The sequence below is a fragment of the Lytechinus variegatus genome, chromosome 2, assembly GCF_018143015.1.
Source record: "Lytechinus variegatus isolate NC3 chromosome 2, Lvar_3.0, whole genome shotgun sequence".
In the NCBI taxonomy this organism is placed as follows: domain Eukaryota; kingdom Metazoa; phylum Echinodermata; class Echinoidea; order Temnopleuroida; family Toxopneustidae; genus Lytechinus; species Lytechinus variegatus.
Window position 1 is genome coordinate 70,734,095 of NC_054741.1, and position 24,744 is coordinate 70,758,838.

Below are 24,744 nucleotides of genomic sequence, written 5' to 3' on the forward strand. Positions count from 1 at the left end.
CAGACATTGTGGTAGTGTCATGTATTGATGACCCATAGCATAACCCCTAACCCCACCACATTGTTTCCAACTTTGAAACAAAAAGTAGTTTTTTAGAGGGAAAAATGTGAATTTCAGCCAAAAAAGTAAAAAAGAGTGTGAAATAGATAAGTGCTTTATAAACACACACGTCTTTAAATATAATAAAGACATGATAACAACATTATTAGTCCAGGTATGGATCTTCATTCTTGTCATAGTCTTTTATATGATGGATGCATAATAAATGTGTGGATACAAAATTATCGCACTAAGTTCGGACTGGGGTAAGTTGAGCCAAACAGCATGGGGCAAGTTGAGCCATGGTAATTCCTGTGGTAATGTATCTTAAAAAACAAACAAACCATAAAAATCGATTGAAATGCAGGCTGAAAGGAGCAAATTTACATGACTGCTCTTTTCCTTTTACAGGATGTTAGTATTTATAGAGAATTAGCAAGTGAAAAGACTTTAAACAAAAAAATTGACATGCTGGTTCTCCCCCATACATTTTGTACATAGTTTTTGTGGCTCAACTTACCCCAGAAGGTGGCTCAAACTTACCCCATATATGGGGCAAGTTGAGCCATTTGACATCGTTTTTTTCAAAGGTCACGATGACTTTCAGTGTTGGGGTAGAAATTTATATATAGGTGGAAAATATTTCAGAAGAATGAAATTTCAAAGCAAGGTACTTATTTCGACAAGATTATTAATCATATCAATTCTAACTTGCAAAAAGCAAAAAGTGTCACAACTTACCCCGCCTTCCCCTAATATTTGAAACTGCATGGAAATGTGTGCTTTGCACGTTAAGGGATACTACGGTTATAATTTCTTGTACCATTTTCACTAAAGTATCGCACTTTATAAATATATTACCCAACCGAAAAAATCCGTATGCACTCCGTCCCACGTTTTTCTCGAGCGATGCAAATTATGCATCCTATTTTATAGATAACTAATTTCCAAACGTTAGTGTCATTCAAACTTTCCTATGTCTTTGTACCGTTTGATACTTATCTTAATTTCTTTAAAGTGTTGGCGTGTTCATCAAGTCCATGTCAAAATGATGGAACTTGTTCAGAATATCTGGAGGGCTTTGGCTACAATTGTTCCTGTTCCAATGGTTTTACTGGAAATAACTGTCAAACAAAAGGTACCTGCAAATATAAGTCATAATGAAATAGTTTTCACTTTCATTCATTTCATTGTAAATCAACGCACTGTGTCTAAAGTGAAATCATACATGAAGTTCACATTGGCAAACAGATCTTCATTTTTTTAGTAATACAATACATTTTGTTTCATTTGCTGGGATTCGGTGCATATTTTAACTCACTATCTGTTCCATACAATAGGACAACTTTTTATCACAAGCTTTAACACCATATCACTATCTTGTCCAAATACAATACTCTGATTTTAAAATCGTTTACTCTTTGTTAGAATTTTCTCTGGCATGAATTTTTCGTGTTTCATTTAAAAATCATCTTGAACGACTCTACGTTAGCATGAATCGAGCAAATTATCGTTCTCTATTTTTCTATTGAAACACATGCCATTTAAACAAAAGATCCTAGCAACGTTTTCAATTACCGTCTTTGATTATCAATATTTCTAAAAGTGCTTGCGTGCGCATCAACCCCATGCCGAAATAACGGAACTTGCTCTGAATATTTGGATAGCTTTGGCTACAATTGTTCCTGTCCAGATGGTTTTACAGGAGATAATTGTCAAACAAGAGGTACATAGAAAAATATTTAACATCACATCAGCACCCCGTCTCCAAGATACGTCCATTAAATGATTGTTTCTTGTAATTTCTTCATCTTATTTTGTGTAATTCGTGTTAAAGTAAATCATCCTGCAAAAATACTTTGTATCGTATGCCTCCTTTTGAGCAATATTAATTCTGCATCCTCTCTTGCTATATGTACTATCTTCTAATTCTATATTTCCGGTTGGTCTAACTTTTCTTTAATTCTTAACATTTGATACTTTTCTACAACTTTTGTCTAAATCTTTTGATGTTTGTCAATTTCTTGTCTAAATGGAGAAACCTGCTCAAAAGTATGATAGTTTTGCTGGCAATAAATGTCAAACGAGAGGTCCATGCAAATTTCTATCCGTATTGTACAAGTTTCTGTAACTACAATCTTTTATGTGTGTTTGTGTGGCATTGTGTAATTGTTATCTGAATAAAAGGATTGGAAAAGTCCATCCAAAAATGTAATGATATTTCAAAGTCTTGTTACTTATCAAATCGTTTTACTAATCTAATCATTTCCTGCAGTGTTGGCTTGTTCATCTGCCCCTTGTCTAAATGGTGGAACTTGCTCTGAATATCTGGAAGGGTTCGGCTACAATTGTTCCTGTCCAGATGGTTTTACAGGAGATAACTGTCAAACGAGAGGTACATGCAAATTTCAATTTGTATAGTACAAGTTTCTTAACAACATTTGTTTTAACTTTTTGTAGCACTGTGTATTTGTTTTCTGGATAATGTTTTTTAAAAGTCCATCCCATAAGTATAATAATATTTCAGATTAGCATTATATGTCTTAACATTTCACTACTAATCTAATCGTTTCCTATAGTGTTCGCTTGTTCATCTGCTCCTTGTCTAAATGGTGGAACTTGCTCTGAATATCTGGAAGAGTTCGGCTACAATTGTTCCTGCCCAGATGGTTTTACAGGAGATAACTGTCAAACAAGAGGTACATAGAAAAATATTCAACTTAGCATCAGCACCCCGTCTCCAAGATACGTCCATTAAACGATTGTTTCTTGTAATTTCTTCATCTTATTTTGTGTAATTCGTGTTAAAGTAAATCACCCTGCAAAAAATAATTTGTATCGTATGCCTAACTTTGAGCAATATCAATTCTGCATCCTCTCTTGCTATATGTACTATCTTCTTGTTCTAAAAATTCCGGTTGGTCTAACCTTTCTTTAACTTTTAACGTGTGATACTTTTCTACAACTTTTGTCCAAAGTTGTTGATGTTTGTCAATTCCTTGTCTAAATAATATGATATTTACGATTCATGTTATACATGCCTTAACATTTCATTACTAATCAAATCGTTTCCTGTAGTGTTGGCTTGTTTATCATCTCCTTGTCTGAACGGTGGAACTTGCTCTGAATATCTGGAAGACTTTGGCTACAATTGTTCCTGTCCAGATGGTTTTACTGGCGATAACTGTCAAACCAGAGGTACATGAAAATTTCTATCCGTATAGTACGAGTTTCTTTATCAACATTTGTGTGTGTGTTTGTAGCATAGTGTAATTGTTATCTGTAAAAAAACATTTTCGAAAGTTCATCCCAAAAAGTAAGATAATGTTCCAGATTGGTATTATATGTCTTAACGTTTCATTACTAATCTAATCGTTTCCTGTAGTGTTGGCTTGTTCATCATCTCCTTGTCTAAATGGTGGAACGTGCTCTGAATATCTGGAAGACTTTGGCTACAATTGTTCCTGTCCAGATGGTTTTACTGGCGATAACTGTCAAACCAGAGGTACATGAAAATTTCTATTCGTATAGTACGCGTTTCAACATTTGTGTGTGTTTTTGTAGCATTGTGTAATTGTTATCTGTAAAAGAACGTTTTCGAAAGTTCATCCCAAAAAGTAAGATAATGTTCCAGATTGGTATTATATGTCTTAACATTTCATTACTAATCTAATCGTTTCCTGTAGTGTTGGCTTGTTCATCTGCTCCTTGTCTAAATGGTGGAACTTGCTCTGAATATCTGGAAGACTTCGGCTACAATTGTTCCTGTCCAGATGGTTTTACAGGAGATAATTGTCAAACTAGAGGTACATGATGAACTTTTCAAGTTACAACAGCACATGGTTTCTAATAATCATTAGATGCTTGTTTCTTGTAAATTCTTCATCAAATGTTGTTTAATTCTTGTAAATTCTTCATCAAATGTTGTTTAATTCGTGTTTACTAAATCATCCTGCAAAAATACTTGGTATTGCACACCAAATTTTGAACAATAATACTCATGCATCCTCTCTTGTTATTTACCCTATCTGCTAATTGTAAAAATTCCGGTCAGTTAAACTTTTCTTTATTTCTTTACAATGTCATACTTTTCTTCCTCTATCGTCTAAAGTTTTGGCTTGTTCATCTGCCCCTTGTCTAAACGGTGGGACTTGCTCTGAGTATCTGGAAGAGTTTGGCTACAATTGTTCCTGTCCAGATGGTTTTACAGGAGATAATTGTCAAACAAGAGGTACCGTTACATAGAAAAATATTCCACATTATATAAGCACCCGTTTCTAATTTTGTGTAATTCGTGTCACAGTGAATCTTCCTGCAACATTGCCAATTATTTTCATAACTCTTGAATTCAAAATGAATTCTGAGTATTTCGTATTACACTTTGCTATTCACTAAATAATCGCTTCAAATTATCTTCTCTTGGTCATGTCTGTTACATTTATCACCACTGATTAATCCTTTGTGTGTTAGTTTTTGCATGTTCGTCTGACCCTTGTGAAAATGGTGGCAATTGCTCAGAACGTCTTGAAGGCTTTGGATTCAATTGTTCCTGTTCTGAAGGTTTTGCTGGAACTGTCTGTGAAAACAGAGGTACTGATGGAATGATAAGGCATATACATAGGACTTACTAAAAAAAATAACTTTTGCAATTTGTATATCATGTTCCACCCATCATTTTATCTTGTGCATCCTTCAAGTTTTGTTTGAATTAAAAACATGTCATTTTAACAACAGAAGTATTAGTAACAGTAGTAGTAGTAGTAGTAGTAGTAACCGCAGCATCAGTAGAAGTAGTAGTAGTAGTCGTACAGGTTGGAAGAGGAGGTGCAGTATAGGAGTATCAAGTTATAAATCAGCCTTGGACCACTTGAATATCATATTTACGGTCTGATTTGCATCACACCTGCAGAAATCCCCCTTTACCCTCTTCTTTGACTTCTTTGTGCAATTCCGTGCATCCTCCTTATTAAACTGTACCCTACTATTCTAATCTTCCAGTTTCTATTTCCAATTTTCTTAACTGCTTGAAAAGAAGCACTTAATTTTGAATAGAAAGTTAATCTTCAGCAAGCATTCATGTCTATAATATCTGTTTCTTTCACCCATATTTTCAAATCTTTACTTTGTAGTGTTTGCATGCTCGTCATCTCCCTGCTTAAATGGCGGAAGTTGTGCAGATTTCTTTGAAAAATTTGGATACGTTTGCTCCTGTCCTGAGGAGTTTTATGGAGATAATTGTCAACACAGAGGTATAGTAGATGCGCTAGTTTTCATAACCACTACCAGTTGTATAACACTTATTTTCATATGCTATTATTAGATATCCTTTTGTATGTCGGAGTGCATGTTTCATCGTATAATTTACACTTTCTATGAAGATAGACATCACAGTTTTTATTCTAGAACCTACCACTTTTACTCTATGAATCTAAACTCTTAAAAAGCTAGGGTTTACGGGAGAAGCATTTTATTCAGTTTCTTGCCAGTGATTATTACTGAGGTATTTTCCCTCAGCCAATTAAACTTAAAAAAAATAATACAGTAAGTGAAACATATTTCAATGAAAACCATTGATAAACGCTTCATGACACAGTGTCCGTGTTCCCATTCAGGTTAGTTCACTGTCCATTTTTATTCTACTTTAATCGATATGCACATCTTTCATACCTCTAACACCACCTATTCCCCCTCTATATTCCTCCTCTCTGCCTCACCAACCCTTCTTTCTGTATCTCTTTCTCTCCATTCAATCAACCTCTTCAAATCACTCCCCTTAGTGAGTCCATGTACTCCAAGTCCATGTCTCAATGATGGAGAATGTTTCCAGCTTCAAGGAAGCAGCGGCTCATACTTCTGTCTATGTCCTGAAAATTATGTAGGACGGCACTGTGAAATCAGTAAGTCTTTGTGGTGGAGGTTCGGTCTGAATTTCTAGACTACTCGTATGGCAGTATATTTATAAGACTCTACTCAGTTGGTAGTTACAGCTTATATCTTCAAGATTTTCATGTTTTCTTCAGAGTGGTTTTTTTTTTTGTGTAATTGCAACAAAACATGATTGCACGGAAGATTCATTTTCTTCTAAAGTATTAATATAAGTTGAAACAATCATTCTACATGTTAATGAAAAACTCGAAACCTCTGGAGGCATTAGTGCATCTAGCCATTCAATGCTCTTTCAATTGAAATTCTTTCTTTTGACCGATATCGCCATTTTAATATTCCAGTTTTATGATGCTCTTTCTGACAATTCACATTACAATGTCTACGAAGTGAGTACTAATAAAACTTGAATCAGTTGTATTCCCTTAAAATTAAAACTGGAGGCAGGTTGATACCATTATAAAGCTATCAACCTAATTCTAAAATGTTGGTGTGTCTAACTATTCATTCCTCGTCAGTGCTGATTAAATTTTATTTTCAATTGACTAACAACACCAGTCTGATACTCCCTTTCTCTACAGCGCCTGCATGCTCATCATCACCCTGTTTAAATGGAGGATCTTGCTCAGAATCCACGAACAGTTCTCAATACACATGCACCTGTGCACTCGGATTTACAGGAGTAAATTGTGAAAGTAGAGGTATCAATCATGAATGAAAAAATATTTTTTCATATGTCACAGATTATTTAATAAAGTCACTTCATTGAGAAGTAATTGTAATTTATAGGAAATTTCACTATTGTAAAAGTCGATAGTTGGGCACTACGGACTGGAGCATTATAAAGGAAACTATGGGTAAAACACATTTTGGATCTTTTTGGATACCATTACCACCGACATCATCCAATTTCATATAGTGCTCTGATAACAAAGAGATTGCCATTGCATTTGGTTGTTGTCTTTCACCTACTCATGCCCGATCGGGCTCCGCTTGTGATAGCTGTAAATATAGAGGTACTCGTGAGAACGAAGTTTCAATAACTTATTTTCCTTTGAATTTTCAATGATATGTTATATGTTGTTGGTTTATTATGAAAACAAACCTTCCCCTTATTTGTTTGTTCATTGTTCATAATTGTTTTAAAATCTGATAGTATATTAATCTATTTTTTCAATTCCATCAGAGTACAACTTGATTATGTATTCATTTTAATGACATTTTTACACTCTAGGTTTCCATTTAGTATTCCAAAGAAGTATTCTAAACTATGGAAACAGGCATTAAACTCTTTCCCAAGAGAAATGCAACTTTATAACACATTTTAACTTGCATGAAATGAACCTACATTTAAGGTGAGCATTGTAATTCCTATTCATTTTATGGAAAAAAAGTGTTTGCACATGCGCACTAGCACTAGCATTAGAGCTTTAGATGAAAATTCTGTCTTTCGATAAAAACTCTAACAACCTGTCATCTAATCTAATTTTTCTTTATTTCCTCCTAGACTTTGCATGCTTATCATCTCCCTGTATGAATGGGGGAGGTTGTGTAGAATTCGAAGATAGCTTCGGATATTCTTGTGTCTGTCCTTTTCCTTTCACCGGTGACAACTGTGAAAGTACAGGTACATGATTCATATTTCTGGGCATCTTTGCAGGAAGAATTACAATCAAACAAATTTTTTCTGGAAACATGCCCCCAGTCTTTGTATAGTCTTACCCGTGATATTGTTTTGTATTGTAAAGATGTTGGTATGTATCCTTTGTGCAATTTTAAACAGTGTTTTCCACCTCAAGCTCGCCTTAGATCTATGAGCTTTAGCGCTGTATACTCTACATTTGTTTTTTTGTTTGTTAATATTGTGGTCAATTTGTTATTGCCGCTGCTACTGCTTTTGCTGCTACCACCGCTTCTTCGGTGCGCATCTTCGGCGTTTGTGGAGAAGGAAATGCGCTTGTATCGTAATTCTATTGCGATTCTTTGTCTTTTAAATGTATATGTATAGTTCTATGATGTAATAGACATTCAGAAGAGGACATATGAAAGAAAAAATTGTTTTGAAATAATGATTTTATTAATGTTACTTTGTAGATAAATTTTAGGACATTTCTATCAATTATTTTGATAATATACATATTTACAGCCATTTAGTCCTAATACTTGAAATAAAACAGAGAGAAGAAACGTGTGATTCTGTGATCAAATCAAACTTGTAAAAACGATCATACTTTTTAAAAGAGATCATACTTGTTAAGATGTTATAATAACTTTTGTATTAAATTTTCATTGTTTCTTCCAATATCTACAGTATCTGCTTGTGCATCCTTACCCTGTCTCAATGGAGCAGCCTGTCAGGAATTTACTTCCGGTGTCGGATACAGCTGCAACTGCCTTCAAGGATTTACAGGAACTCGCTGCGAGACGCGAGGTAAGTCTTATCTAACATCTAGAACTCATATTCCCTGATATACCCACTATCAGTTCAATTACATATTTTATCAATCTAAAAGGTCATAAGAATCAGCTTTGAGAATTGAATATATCTCTATTTTAAATGGGTCCCTTTCCTTGTCCTCATAAAAGTAAACACAAACTTATCTAACATACAGGAACACTCTTGTATGCTAATACTGACATGCATGACAATGCTCTAGTATGATGCCACAATAGAATGATATTGTTTCTGTACTTTCAGAGGATTTTTTTAATGATTAAGTCAACTTTGGTTCCTGCTGTCATATACATCATTCGGTGCTGCAGTGGGATTTGAATCTCGAACTTCATTTTCAGTCAGGAAATTATCCATTTGATAGCTTTCAAAATTATGTTGTCTCTGTGTTGGATCCAAAGTCCTGAAGCTTGAGATTTAAATTCAGTGAATATATCCATGACCCAAAATGCATTAACAAACTCTCTAACCTGAATTCGAGACTGATTTTCAAGAAGTGATACTTCTTATTTATTCTGACTATGGATCCATGCCCTGTCTTGTAAAGATCATTATCGATACCATGCTACAAGTTCTTGTTATAAGCTACTGCGACCCTAGATTCAATTGGACAGTGGTATTTTCTTTGAATTTTGGCATTCATTATTGACAGTATAGCATAATGGTGACCACCATGGTAACGTGGCTATGCAGCCAATCAAAATCATAATTTTCATGGTAGTTACTATAGTTGTTATCTTTATGAAACAGGGACATGGTCTTAAGATTCCCACTTTAAACAATCATCGTCACATCCCACCCTAATCATAATCCTAACCCATTATGCCATGAAACTGAATTATCAAAGATCTTTAAAAGGTAACATAGGACTACTATAAAATATTGCACTTGAGGTTTATATATATATATATATGCACATTAAGATTCACTGCTAAAAATAAATTTAACGGAAAATTTTAAATTCTAGCTTTATAAAGCAAAGAATGAAAATACAAATTTAAAAACACGTTGCGTCTTATCTTGACTTGAGAAACCAAATGAAACAAAATATTTGTGTTTGTTGATTTCAATGTAATGGGACATAATTGTAAATTGGCTGAAATAAAGTGGTGTGGAAGATAAAATGCATGGCATGTTCTAATATAATATCAAACGGATTAATACTTTTTAGTGAGATATAGATTCAAATTGATTTATCTTTATCATAAGAGTGGAAATGTACAATTTTGAGCTCTCATCATCCCTCTATCCTGATATGTATGATATCAAAGTTTCATCTTGTTCAGATCTTTTTTTATATACTACTTTGAATCGTGTCATTTCATGGCATTATCATTCTTACTATTATTAACAGAATGATACCTGGTTGTGTAGGGAAAATGATACAATCATGATTTTGAAATAAATTATCTTGAATGTAATGCTGTTGTCATATTATATATAAAGTAAGGTATTAAGATAATTCAGTAATACTACTAACTGCATGATTTATGATGATATGACAGTGTACTAACCCTCTTTAATGTTTTCTCTTTTCACTAGGTCTTTACCATGGAAACATAACTATTATAAACCATCACCCTTTTCTCATCATGTTTTCTCATTTGTACCTTGTTTTACCGTTTAACCATTTACTAATGTTGACAATTGTCATATTCTTTTTTTGTGGTTTACATTTCAATATTGATGAATAATCTATTCCAAAGTATTCAACATATTTCTTTTTTCTTTTCCTTTTCTTTTCACAGTATATTCAATGGAAATTATTTTATTGTGCATGTTTTCATTTTGAAATTAATTTTCATTGTTTAACAAACTGTTATATTGATTTATTTGATGTAATGTATATCACCTATAATGAATCATGTGTGATCTGTTTTTATTTCCCCATTTCAATAAGTCTTATAAATGCGTATCGATTAAAAGGTCTAAGTACCAATTCATTTCCTTGTAATCAAGTATAATTTCTTGTACCATTTTCTTTGCTGATAAACAGTTGAAATACTTACGTGTGCAACTTGTTCAAAATGCTTCCCAAATGATAAACTTTGAAATGTCCATTGTGGATAAAAAAATATGCGTTTTTACTCTTAAAGATATGTAATACATTTATAAAAAAAAATTACCAATGATAATGTCTGGAATGATAATTGAGATTAAATGTTTATTTAATTTTGAATCCGTTCTTATACATTATTTGGTATACTGCATCAGTTTTATTGTTCTCGTGCAAAGTATGTTATTATAATTATGTTTTCCTATCCACTCATTATGATAATCATAATAAGAATCATGCTTGTAATGTTTTCAATTTATATACAATTACTGCTATATTGATATTGATACATATATTTTTTATAAGTGTGTTTTTCTAATGAAATAGATATATTGATATGTGGTTCCAAAAGTTTCACAAACCTGGGGGTGAGGGGGATCCTTTGCTTATGCGTGCCACATACTGTAGAAAAAAACTTCCTGAAGACATCGAAAATTGTGTCGAATCTTTCAAAAATATTCTTGAAATCTTTATTTTAACTTCTTAATTTCTTAATGCACCTTTAGCTCTCTCCAGAGTGGATATGGCTCATTATAAGTCATATGTATTATTGTCATTATTGTTATATATACCTTCCAGCCATTCAAAACAATATATCATTATTTCGTAATAATTATAACAAACTTTATCAGTCAACTTTCTTATACTATATTAAAGACTCGTAGAACATTAGTTATGTTGAAATCATTTTAAAACCTTACTTTTCCGATGAAATTAATAAACATTACCTAGTCAGTTTTTAATGAGAAAAACACAGATTTGTAATAAAATAAATCAATGAGCTTAATAAAGAAATAATCAATATTTTCATGTTACCCAAATCTCATATATCATCCTTCCCTTGAAATTGTATGTAAGCACATTCTCTTTCTTTTTACAGTGTTTGCCTGCAATTCCAACCCTTGTGTGAATGGGGCTTGTTCAAACCAAAATGATGGCAGCTATTCATGCAACTGCCCGTCTGGATTTACAGGAACGAATTGCGAAACAGTCGGTAAGTATTCAGACATATTAAGATGATTTATCAAGAATCAGGTAATTTTTGGCATATGTACGAAGGATGAGGGTTTTATTATCTAAATGTATCATTAACAAATAGCGCCAAGACAATATTGTATTATATGCTTACTGTGTACACAGGTGGAGGTTAGATATGTAATTGTATATTGGTGTGGGTTAATTCTTTAACAATCCATATTATCAACAGACATTCCGAACCTAAGTTTTTATCGAACCTCATACCCGGGTCTATAAATAATTAAACATGGAATAACTTTGCTATTTTATCAGCCATCATGAAAGCCCTGATTTTGATTGGCTGTTTTAGCAATGGCACCATGGTAGTCACAACTGATAACAAAGTGATTGATGATAATGTTTATGCAACAGGGTTGGTATTATGGTCAAATGATTTTACTACAAAAAAAAAACGCATTTTCATAGAATTCCTCGTTACCAAGGGGATGAAACATTAAATTACTAAATAAGTTTTGAAAGTTGATTGCAATTTGTGAACTTTGTCTGTCTTGAAGTCTTCCCTGATGGCTGCGCTTCGTCTCCTTGTGCAAATGGAGTCTGCTTTACTGCAGGATCAGGAAACGGTTACCTCTGTATATGTAATGCAGGATTCACTGGAACCAACTGTGAATTTGAGGGTATGATTTACTAACCTTCCCTGGTTCTAATTAAAGAGCTTTTGTTTCCAAAAGGGACGTCTAGGTCCACTTTGACGAGAATTGATTTGTAGTACTAGATGATAGAACCATATAAATATATACCATAGATAACAGAAATATACACGTAGCGCATGCCTGTGCACTTGAATTACACTTATCACGTTATAGATATTCAACCAATCACAAAGCCTATAATTTGCTTATTATTCTGTAAATAAAGTGAGCATTTATTGTTTACATCTATGCTGAACCAGGCAATTAATATCTCGAGTTAAAGTGGATCTACTCCTATTTGTAAACAAGCTTATCTATCAATCGGGTACAAGATGATAAGGTATGATATGACGAATTCTAACAAATGTACCTTATAGTACCTAACTTATGTACCTATAGTACCTTCAACGTTTTTTTTTCTTCAATTTATTATTGTAGATCGTGCGTCTGTATTAAAAAAAAACCACAGACTCTTAGAAAATCTAAATAAGCCAATTTCAGTAAGATACTAACAGAATAATGAGAATACCGTACAGTTAGTCATGTATAATTTAGTCAGGTTTCGTTGAATTCTTTGAAAAATGATAGATAACGGATATGTATTTTTGAAAATTTCTCAATAGTAAAAGTATTGATTTTCTTAAAGTCATATTTAAATTTATTCGTATAGAGGCCTACTTATTGTACATTCACCTTCTTTGCTTCTTGCCATATTCAAACATTCAAACATATAGATCATATATTCCCTTTTTATTTTACCTATTATCTATTCATTCATTCATGTACATTCTGAAAGAAATTCTTTTTAATGCTTTTCTCTACCTCTTTTATCTGATATAACACAAATTTGTTACCTTTTTTTAGTGTTCGAGCCCTGCTCCAGTTCACCATGTTTCAATGGTGCAACTTGTCTAACTCTCAGTGATAGGTCAGGGTATACCTGTGTTTGTGCACCCGGTTTCATCGGAACAAACTGCCTAAATGCAGGTAGGTCCATACTGTGTCTAGTGTCTTTAAATAATGCTTGATTTATACTTTAAGAATACTGTTTTTAGCAATTTGATTCCTTATAATAATAAATTGCAAATAACGCAATTAGGATTTATTTTGTTAAAGATCTCGTACTAATTATATTATCAACTTAACTCGATAATTTTTCGGTTAACATGTCTTTTATAGTAGTTTTACCTTTAATCCTGTTCGGCTAATGCACAATGTGTAACAACTGCCGACAGTCTGACATTTTTTATGGATTTATTTTATCAAACTGTTTTTACGAATGCTTTCAAAGTTTTTAGTGTCATAGGACTTTAAAGAAATATTTAGTGATACACTTGCTTAGCTTGAAGCTTTATTAATCTTTGCTTTTTAGAAGCTGCTTTGCTATGGCAATTGATTATTCTATCTTTTCAGTGAACCCATGTCTACCTAACCCGTGTAACAATGGTGGGTTCTGCTCAAGTACACTATCGGGAAATTATGTATGTACCTGTCCTGATGGCTTCACAGGAACGAACTGCGAAAACATTGGTAAAATACTGCAACTAGAATATTTATATATTATGTATCACCCCTTTTCAGTGCACGAAACTGCCGTTCACACAAAGTTCACGTATATCTTATAGATGAAACCGCTTCAAAATTAAATACACATGCATTTTAGTTGGTTGCTGGTAAACATAAAGGCCTCCTTAGTTTTCATGCACAGAAGTGGGTTGTTTGAGAAACCAATGTATTTTGTCCCAAATGAAAAAGTTTAACATTATTGCAGTGTATTTTGCTGTTAATGGTGAGGTGAAAATGCCATCCTTATGCGATCCGGTTATGGGCTTCTTTTTTCTATGCATTACATGAAATTGATGTGTTCTGTAGTGTTCTCTCATATCCTGAACTAATAAATAGTTGCATATATGTTACAATGTAATTTATAATTAATTGAATATTGTATAGTGTACTTAGATAGTATACATTCATGAAATTTCATTATCCTAACAATTTGCTCGAAGTGCAATAAATATCTATTATCTTCATTTTTGTGGCTCATTTGCATCAATGATACATCCGAAATGATGGAAAAAATGATCGGGAGTATTCATTACTTTTAGGATTCACTTTTCAACTCCCTATTAGGTCATTGAAAATACAGGTGTCCTCTATATAATAGTGTTTTCCCTATCAAAGTGTCATTTTGGATAGGGAAAGAAAGTTGTTTCTTTGTGATTGGCGAAAGTTTTATTTTCCAGAATGGGCAAATCTCTTTCATTCTCTCTCTCCAATTGGTTAATTTGTGCTTGTAGGCCCAATAGCTATTTATGATTTGTTTAACCCGCTTTGGATTTTATGACTTGAGGCCAACTTAACCAGTCCCCTATAGAAATATTCACACATGGGTTTGGTTTCACATTTTACACTGTTAAAGGGGTTTGGTAACTTTGCAGGAGTTTAATATAACACATTTCTAGATGCTTATATGTGGTATGATGCTTTTCAATGCACAGGGTAAACAAAAGTGACAATCTATGACTTATTGAATCACTTCCTCTGCAATTGGGTGAGCTTCATCTGGAGTAAACTGCATTATCTTTCGGAGTCAATTATTTTCTCTTGTTCAAGTATACATGTATATTTTCTTCTTGAAGGGTGTTTGACAATCCTTTTGAATTCCATATTCTTGGCTGTAATTATCTAATCCTATATGCATCGTTACAGATGGTCATGAATTCAGCAAAGAAACTTCAAAGTTACCAAATCCCTTTAAGCACCCTCATTCCCATTTCTTGAGGTGTATTCTTTATCTTTCAATGTATCTCACCTTTGCTTTTCACCCACTTGCTTGCTTGCGTGCTTGAACTCTTGTAGTGAGTCCATGTAGTCCAAGTCCATGTTCTAATGGCGGAGTGTGCTTCCAGCTTCATGGAGGCAGTAGTGATTACTACTGTCAATGCCCACCCAACTATGAGGGGCAAAACTGCGAATACAGTAAGTAAAGAAAATGTGCCACTTAGTGTCAGTATTTTATCAACAGGATAATATGAAAAATATGTGGCACGAGGAGAGATTTGTATGAATGACTTTCAAAGAAATATGTCGTTGCTTATAAGCATGCAGTGTGTAATTCTAACGCATGAATGTTTTAGATTTATTTTCTTAAAATTGTTGTACGATATTTTTATATAAATATTGGCATGATGCATGTTGTCAAAATCATAGTTTGCTGGGATTTTAAATGCCCTTATGGAAAGGTAGGAACCAGTAACAAAATAAAATGCATCTCATGTTTTAGACTTCCTTCTAAGCTTTATCGGGTACTATAAGGTATACGTTTCCTATTTATAATTGTCTCAACAAATTTACAATAATATACTTATGACCCACCAACCACATGAAAATTGGTGTTCATTAATATAAAAGTTGTAAAACCCCCTATCCATATTGCATTTAAAAACAATGTAACTAAAAAATTTTGTGACTTTAAAAATGGATTTGCATATGGTGTTGTTTTGTATTTATATTGTGAGAAAACCCCGTCCTTGATAATAGGAAGGTTTATCTGTGTTAGTATTCAGTGTTGTAAAGCATGCCTGTCACATTTGTTCATGTACAGTGTCTCCGTGCAATCCAAACCCCTGCCAGAATGGAGCAGCCTGCTCGGTGGTCTTAGGCCAGTCCACTGATTACCAGTGTAATTGTGTCCCAGGATTCCTGGGAGAAAACTGCGAGTTTGTAGGTGCGTACAATCTGGAGTCAAATTGATACTCTTATCAAAGTATTTATGGAAAGTATAGATTTATATTTGCATTGTCACAAAAACTGCAATTAATTTGGCATTTCAGGGCTACTTATGGTTTTCTCATAGATATATCAAATCACTAACTTTATCGTACATTTTGTGTTGCATAATGCTGAGTTAAGAGATTACACCAAATAACAATTAGGAGTTGTCACATGGTAGATTGGGATATTGTATGGAACAGTAATTATTTTCCACATTTAATCAACTTTTATTTGAGATATAATGCAAAATGTGAATTACTTTTTTACTCACCAAAATGCTATTACTGGATTTCCATAAATACACATAAATATGCTTTAATATGTTTTGAGCATGTTGATTGTTATCTATTTTTCTAGAACATAACCCATCATATTTGCGATTGTAAAATTTTGATAAAAAGAATAAAAGAAAGTTATGTATTACAAACTGAAGTGGTGAGATTTTATATTTGCCTCAGTAAATTGAGTACATATGGTAGAAAGTTGATGCATGTTTTATTTTATATACTCGTTTTGTATCACTTCATATTCTGCATGTTGTGTATGTTTTGCATGTCACCTACATTCTCAGACCCATGCTCAAATAATCCATGCGTTCGTGGACAGTGTTTCGTCAGCTCAACGAACGTTGATTTCTTCTGCATATGCCCAGTCGGATATGTGGGCAACACTTGCAATGAGGTCGAAGGTAATTTAGAACCTGCCAGTTATCTTAATATTCATCATTCCCATTCATCCTACACCATTTTCATCACCAAATCACCATAAAATTTTATATGACATTCAATATAATCAAAGTAAAGTCTCTGATCTCCAAACTTTCAAAGATCAATGAAACCTCTGAGTAGTGATTATTTATTCTATGGTGACACTCATAACACTAGTGTTTGAATGAATTATCCAGGATTACATTGTTGAATGTACCTAAATAATCAAGCATTCATTTCTCATTCCTTAAAAAATAAAGACAAAATAGAAAATAAGAAGGAATGAAAAATATAGCATGTATTTACAAACTAATGAAATAGACTTTCAAATAATAGAAATGGATATATTTTTTTTTGAAAAGTCATAATAGAATGAAGACTTCTGATACTGATTGTTTTGCTGAATGTCCCTTGGTTGTAGATCGTTGTGCATCAAGCCCATGTCTGAACGGGGCCACCTGTCTTACTAATGGACTTACGGTAACTTGCCAGTGTACTCCCGACTTTTCCGGCGAATTCTGCGGAACATATGAACCATGTAAGTATACATACCACGTAAAACCTTTTTTATAGAATTAAATAATGTCAAGTTGAAAACTATTGTTTTAACTTACAAAAGAAATGTTTGATTGGCCAATAGGAAATTTGTCATAGACCTGTGTTCACTATTTGTGTGTTCGTGACCTATTCTTTAAATTTTTGATTTGCGATTTGTTACACTTTTTTTTACTCACATGCCAGATTGTGTCCATGAAACATCAACTCATTTCAACTTACATTAAAATAGTTTCCTGAGATTCTGCTAAAGTTGATTGCTGATATTTTGATTATGAAATGCAGATTCCCAAAGTGGGATAAAAAAAAACACTAAAGAAAGGCCTTGAATAAATGTGAGTATTTACAATATTTCTTGTTTGTTCTCAGCGAGTCCATGTGACTCAGACCCATGCCAAAATGGTGGAGGATGCTATGTTGATGGACTTAACTCTCTTCAATGTGTATGTCCAGTATACTACAGTGGTGACTTTTGTGAATTCTTTACACGTGAGTATAGTTTATAACATTTAGTCATATACCAGTTATCAATGTTTACACTCCAGCATGTCCTTAATAACCAATTGTGACTTCGAGTGAGTTTTGTTTCTATTGAGATGACTTTACATTTTGCGGCATGATCACATGGGATAGTTTTATGGATCTTCCATGGAGCATTTTGTCAGTGATTTCCTCTATTGACGACTTTGCATGTAATTGGCCAAAAGCAAATTGTAGGTGAAATCAGAGAAATTACCCCTTTCATGAAAACCTCCCTTAAAAGCATGTTTATTTGAGGCAGTGAAATAGTAGGAAGAGGCATGAAAGATAAGTTATGAGTGACCTATAAATGCAATGAACCTAGTTAAAAGCCAATTCAATATGCATGTTTTCTTCTGGTAAAGCATGAATGTGTATTACAATTTTGCCTGCTTTTTAAAGTCACTTACCAAAACCGAACAAAACAAACATTGCTCCCGAGAAGGAGGGAAAATGTTGTAGATAGAAGAAAAACGGGCTAAATGAATATTTTTATGTACAAAGAGTAATGTAAATATAAAGTAAAATATAGGTTCTTTGATGAAGTTTAATATCTAGATATTCTCATCTCAATACCACCTTTTTGTAGACCTAATTTGGATCAATATATGAACGGAAGTTGCCTTTTCTACCAAAGCAGTAATGCATTTTCATGACTTACCAACTTTGAATTTACAATGTATTCTTGTAAACTTCAAATTAAGATTTTGTTGATTTGATTTCAGTAGAAGCTTTATGCATTATCATGTTGCAATGTGCCATCCATAATGTCTTACATTACATCAGAGAAAGGAAATATAATATTCAGTGCTGCAGCAAACACACATCCTCACTCACAACATTACTTTATTGTTCTTCAGATTTAACTGATACATTTATATGCACCCACCTTAGGGATGCTTCAGCTCAAATCAAAGTAGAAGGAAGAATCTACTACTAGGTACAAACACAAGTACCATTCATAGTTACATGTCCTTTCTAAAACCAAATGACTTCAAAATCATTTCAGTTGAGATGAAATAGAATATTCATTATACGAATTGTCAATTATTCATCAAAAGCCTTTGTCACCAATTCTCTTGCTTTAGTCGAGGCAGACAAGAAAATACAGAGCATTTAGTATCACCTATAAATTACGATTATTCTATTGATTTGCAATATTCTTTGTTATTAGCACTTTTAGCAATAATTTATATATATCGATTCATGTTTCCTTATGCATCCATGCTTTTATTCATTTTGCATGAATGTTTGTGTGTCCCTCCTATTGACCTGCTTCAATGTAGCTCCCAATGTATGTGATTCGAATCCATGTGGTGGGAATGGAATATGCAGCAACTTCATCAGCTATTTCACTTGTCAATGTATCAACGGTTACACTGGATTGACGTGTTCAGAGCGTAAGTATTGCAGCATCAGAGTGCAATGGAGATTGTTGCATGAGGGATTGTTTTTCACTGCTTTCTTTCATTATTTACACGCTAGCATAAATCCGCAATAGGGCAATTACATAAAATATTCATCCTTTTGTACGTCCGACCCCCATTTTTCTCAATTCTTACTCCACTTCATAAACTTGCCAGTCATGGTCCTTTGATAGCATTACAGACTGTCAAAGAACATAAAATCAGAGACAGAAAATTTCATGTAGTTACCCACATATAAGGGGTCAGACGTATATATTTTATAGAATTGCCCAACAGTAACAGGAAGTAATATGAAAGGAGAGAAACACGAGAGTCACAAATGGTTTCATTATTCCCACACATGTAGGAAGTGTCAAGTATTAGCAATTACGATCATGCAATATTTTCAAATGTTATCACATGTCATATGCACTGATCACTATCTCAATATCTTAGCATATCATGTGAATAGGTAGGTTCTCGATAATGGGTATCTTTTTATATATTGAATAAATTGTCTTACTATAAGAGCATTTTGTTTTGATATTTTTGTTTATTGTAGAAATGTCATGGTTACAACTCTATATTTTTTATTTAAAAATATATTTAAAAATGTAAGGAAAATTATGACATGGCCATTGTGAAATATTGAGGGATGTAGTTCTTTTCGATACTGGGCTTCAAAGAGAGTTCATTTAAAATAAATCAAATGAAGATTTTGCTGTAATGAGATTTTAACAATTACATCTTTGATATGAAGTTATTCCCTTATTCTTGTCTAATGGTAGTAATCTCCCCAAAATGAGACAGGATGATCACTAATGTTTAAAGTAATCAATTTTATTTTCCAAATAAAATTTATTTCCCTTTGTCTGATTTGAAAGAAAAATAGAGCTGATTATTGTGTAAATTTGTTAACAGGACATTAATGAAAACAACTTTCTGATTCAATTAATTCTTTAAATTGAAAAAAGAGACCTGTTTCTTGTGGTGCAATACGAACATGAAATGTTTATTTTTCTCCCCATTTTAGCACCCAGTCCATGCCTGTCAAATCCTTGTAAAAATGGAGGTTCTTGTAACACATTTGGGACATCATATTCGTGTGATTGTAGCACGTCTCCATTAGGTTACACTGGTGTTACATGTGAAGTTGGTAAGTAGATAATGATCTTGGATTTGTATCTCTTTGATTCTGAATTCCGTTTAGCATCTATATGTAAGGAAAATGGTTTCATTTGAGCTTTCAAAATGAAAGTCGAAATTAAGTACTCAATGCAGAGTTTTCCCAAATTTTCTGTTTCTAATTTTCCTGTTTATATGAGCATATTTTTTAAAGGATTTTCCAAGGGATGTTGAATCACACCTTGGGCCTGTTCAATCGTTTTCTCTCAATTTCATATTGAATATTTCAAGTCAAATAATTTTGAAATTATAAGATATACAAAATATGAACCACGTATGAATCGCAGCTTTGTATCACGTATTTTGGTTTTTCTTCGATTGTAGCATATCATATTCCATCTGTTGATACTTAGAATAGAAAATTAAGCAATTCTCGTTTTTTAAGAAAGGCAAGTTTTGAGTAGGGTCTAAATAAAAAATTATCCTTGTTCTCCACACATATCAGTATTGAAATCACAACATAGAAGCAAAGGAACAATTCCACTACCAGCAGTGTTCACTTCCATATTCTAATGAATATTAGCTCTCCTGTCTAAAACGTCTTATCCTTTATTAATACGTTATTGAATCATCTTAAAGCCTGTGTATAGCTTTGGTAAAGGGTCAATAATGTGATTGATAATCGAATATCATCTAATATGACAGTCTTACTGAAGCGTAGAGACCGTTAGATATTTTTCCAACTGCACTTCTCTGAGAAAATTTCAAATATTCAAATCTTGGATATATAGCGCCCTCTCTCGGCGATGCTTGTTTTAAATTTAAAAAAATGGGCATTCAAGCACTTATCTTATAAATTTAGTGATTAGATATCCAAAAGTTACAGACAAAGAACATATCTTGAAAGTTTCAGCCCATTCCATGATTTGGAATAGGATTTAATTGAAAGACAAAAACACACAGATATTTTAATTTGATCGGGTGACCCGATCAAGTTAAATTTCCATGTAAAATTGCAAAATTTATCCTGTAAAACACATTTTTATTTCATATCCTCCACATCATAACTGTTATAGGGTATATCCATTCATATTAGCTAGCAATGAATTGGAATAGTGATAGGTGCATTTTGGTGGATTTACCAAAACTATACACAAGCTTTAAAACCGAGTTCAGTAGTGAAATTAAAGCATAATTACCCAATCTTATCCCCATCTGTCTCTGCTTTTCAGCACCCAACCCATGTTTATCTGGTCCATGTCTTCGTGGTCAATGCCTGAACCGTTTCACCAGCTATGAATGTGATTGTTCACTTACTGGAGGCTATTCAGGAGACAGATGTGAAATTGGTATGAAAATGAATTATGTTATTCACACATGTGCAGACTAAGAATTGTAATTATGGCTAACAAACTGAAAAGAATTATTTTGCTAAAATGCGATGTAAATCCTGTTAATTTACATTTTAATCTTAGACAATATAAGCAGTTTGTTTTCTTTAAACAATTCTTTAGCCTAAAGAAAATTTGAAGGTCTAAATCATCAAAGCTAGGCCTACTTAATTTTTTTTAATTCCTGAACAATTTTTTTCTATACTGGAAATTCTTTAATGAAAAGTTTTTATATATGTATTTTCTAAATTGTGAAAGTAATTCATATCTATCTATACTAACAAACAAATGAAATGAATAAGATCAAGTTCAACTTAAGATATTTTCTTTTTTCGCAAACTGTTTAGCCCCTGATCCATGTGACAGCGTGGTATGCTTAAACGGAGGTCTGTGTAACAGAGGAACGTGTGACTGTTCCAATACAGGCTATGCTGGCACCTCTTGTGAAATATGTGAGTAGAGTAATAATTGGAAATTATAATATTTTTGCTATGTACATCCATAGTCCTCTGTACATAAAACAGTCACATCATTCTTAAATTGGTAGATCCTTCATGGAAGAAAACTAATAAATGATGGCAGCTTTTATGTACAATCTAATGATTTCATATCAGTTTGCATTTACGGCAAAATTTCCCTCAATGCTAAGTTGTATAGATTGATAAACCTCATTAGCCATAGCCATAAACCAACCTCTAAATAGGGATATACATAATACTTTCAGGTTGCAAAGTATAAAACTGCTGTGTCAAGTTGATTATATTTCGTGTTTACTTGGTTCCGATCTCTCCAAAAGAGATACATTTATAATTCACAACCAGTTCTAGGCTAGGGATATCGAAGATGCAATCAAGTGTAATGCCTAAGTGTCTATTACAAAAAGTCACTATCAAGTGTAAGTATTCATTGTATCTTCATGTCACAGTCTGTGCCCTGTATTGAAAGTATAGTAGCTGATATGGGGTATTCCTGATGATATGTATTTTACATTATCCTGATTGGTTGAATTATCTAACATTGCTTTCCCTATGCAGTGACCGATCCGTGTGTTTCTGACCCTTGTCGCAACGGAGGGACTTGTAACAACTTTGGATCATTTTATAGATGTGATTGCACTCCTGCATTCGATGGGGATGTATGTGAAATATGTAAGTCACTCTTCATATATGAAACATGATTTAATTTGAAAAGTACAATTATACCAGTTAGCACCGTCTTACTTTTTCAACATTTACTACCAATACCGTCATTACCATAGCAATTTAGATAAGTATGCATAACTCCGTGGTTGTGTATTAGTCGCAGAACTCTTGCAGAAGAGTGTAAATAGCGAGCATGAGATACTACATTGACTGTTTTTACTACTGGTTCTACTTCTAGGAGAACAACAGATTCTTTTACTTCTCCTTTGGCTACTTCTGCTATAACATATCTGACCACGATTGTTATTTATCACAAAAAAAATCTATTATGATTCAACTCAGTTTTTATGCTAGAAAGGTATTGTGATGAAAGAAAAATTATGTTTCTTTACCTGGTACTACAGATGTGGATCCTTGTGAAACTTTCAACCCATGTTTAAATGGGGCAACATGTGCAGACCTAGGAACAGGGGATTACTTCTGTAGCTGTCCAATTGGTTTTGAGGGTGACCGCTGTGAAACAGGTACAGGCAGAACAAAGTGTTTTGTTTACAGTCATGTATTGATTCTAACAGTATGTACATTTTATTACCCAAAGACGTAATCATGATAATGATATTCTATAACATTCTTTGAGTGTTTTTTTTAGTTTCAGTTGTATATGTTTAGGTTTAATGTATAACTAAATACTTTATTTTTCATTATTAGGTAGATTGCATTACTGTGATTGATTATGATGGGTGTGATGATGTAATGAAGTGGAATGATCATTTGCTTTATTGTTTTTGTGGTGTGGTAATGAGAGATCCATCAAGAAATGTGTATACATGAAGATTATTGATGAAGTACAGACTGGATATCTGATCATTGGTGTCAATTCTAAAGGTTCTTGCACAAGCAAAATATACATCATTTGAAATGCTGCATTCATTTTCTTACCCATACCTTGGTGTGCATGTGGTTGTCATTGGGTTTTTTTTAGTAAACATAACCCTTCTCAGGGTGATCTTTGGATTAAATGCTTCAAAATGAAATGCTTTTCTGATAAACTGCTGTTTAAATTCAATGCATGTTACACTGAAATGCTTTCGAGAAAATTCTATTCCTTTGCTTGTGCCATGGGCCTTTTCTTTCCTATCTGCAAAATTTGCATGGAATTTTTCTTACCCCAACATCCCTTCTAGTTATCAACTACTGCGAGAGTGATCCATGTCAAAATGGCGGCGCCTGCCAACTGATGCAGAACCTGTACGGCTACATGTGTGAATGTCCTGTCGGCTATGGAGGAATCAACTGTGAAATTCGTAAGTTTGCTTAACTGTGTATTCTAAAAGATTGATTATTAGCCCCATTGCTTTAAAGGTTAATAGGTTGGATAAGTAATGCAGTCTTCAATTCATAAAACACTTTTTTATACTGAGATGTATAAGCTTTTTTGTTGTACAAACTTAGTACCTGAAGATGATCAGAATTCAGGGTAAAAAATATTGTATACATTCATCAATCCTTCAGTAAACCCAACAAAACTTAAGATGCCCGTCTTCAACTTTTCATTCATTTTTTTCATGATTCATAATTATTCATAATTTTATCCAAGAATCTAAACAATTATTTTCTATTGTTTATTATTCAGTTGTTGATACCTGCCTTAGCAATCCGTGTCTGAATGGGGGTCAATGTATTGAGCAATCCGGGTTTACGTATTCATGTGTTTGCACCAGCCAATGGACAGGAAATAATTGCTCTGAACGTAAGTTTTTAAAATACTTTTTTCTAGTCAAATCATATTTTCATCCATCTACATTAAAATCATTTTCACCATCTGATACTTGTGATATTGACATATTGTCAGATTGTAAATTCTGAAATACTTTCTTATATCATTAATTCTATGGAAGTAATTAATTTTATTTCTTAGTTTATCAATTTAATAAATTTAAAGCATCTTTCATTATTATTGTCACCATTCCTGGATATATTTGTTTCTTAATATATGTGGATTGTGAATTGTGAAACATTTACATA

The 24,744-nt window shown here is 33.2% G+C and overlaps 1 protein-coding gene across 1 annotated transcript in view; it reads left to right on the forward strand.

Moving 5' to 3' along the window:
* Positions 1 to 24,744, forward strand: part of LOC121408872 — a 120,577-nt gene that overhangs the window by 83,025 nt on the left and 12,808 nt on the right. Inside the window, exons 88-117 of the mRNA XM_041600560.1 lie at positions 1,058 to 1,177; positions 2,315 to 2,434; positions 2,619 to 2,738; positions 3,118 to 3,237; positions 3,425 to 3,544; positions 3,726 to 3,845; positions 4,151 to 4,270; positions 4,510 to 4,629; positions 5,169 to 5,288; positions 5,817 to 5,936; positions 6,504 to 6,623; positions 7,430 to 7,549; positions 8,234 to 8,353; positions 11,311 to 11,424; positions 11,963 to 12,085; positions 12,965 to 13,087; positions 13,514 to 13,630; positions 14,960 to 15,079; positions 15,705 to 15,827; positions 16,446 to 16,562; positions 17,003 to 17,119; positions 17,506 to 17,625; positions 18,942 to 19,055; positions 20,095 to 20,217; positions 21,419 to 21,535; positions 21,925 to 22,029; positions 22,612 to 22,725; positions 23,124 to 23,243; positions 23,904 to 24,023; positions 24,353 to 24,469. Of these exons, the coding sequence (XP_041456494.1) occupies positions 1,058 to 1,177; positions 2,315 to 2,434; positions 2,619 to 2,738; positions 3,118 to 3,237; positions 3,425 to 3,544; positions 3,726 to 3,845; positions 4,151 to 4,270; positions 4,510 to 4,629; positions 5,169 to 5,288; positions 5,817 to 5,936; positions 6,504 to 6,623; positions 7,430 to 7,549; positions 8,234 to 8,353; positions 11,311 to 11,424; positions 11,963 to 12,085; positions 12,965 to 13,087; positions 13,514 to 13,630; positions 14,960 to 15,079; positions 15,705 to 15,827; positions 16,446 to 16,562; positions 17,003 to 17,119; positions 17,506 to 17,625; positions 18,942 to 19,055; positions 20,095 to 20,217; positions 21,419 to 21,535; positions 21,925 to 22,029; positions 22,612 to 22,725; positions 23,124 to 23,243; positions 23,904 to 24,023; positions 24,353 to 24,469 (3,564 nt within the window). The remainder of the gene's footprint in view (positions 1 to 1,057; positions 1,178 to 2,314; positions 2,435 to 2,618; positions 2,739 to 3,117; positions 3,238 to 3,424; positions 3,545 to 3,725; positions 3,846 to 4,150; positions 4,271 to 4,509; positions 4,630 to 5,168; positions 5,289 to 5,816; positions 5,937 to 6,503; positions 6,624 to 7,429; positions 7,550 to 8,233; positions 8,354 to 11,310; positions 11,425 to 11,962; positions 12,086 to 12,964; positions 13,088 to 13,513; positions 13,631 to 14,959; positions 15,080 to 15,704; positions 15,828 to 16,445; positions 16,563 to 17,002; positions 17,120 to 17,505; positions 17,626 to 18,941; positions 19,056 to 20,094; positions 20,218 to 21,418; positions 21,536 to 21,924; positions 22,030 to 22,611; positions 22,726 to 23,123; positions 23,244 to 23,903; positions 24,024 to 24,352; positions 24,470 to 24,744) is intronic.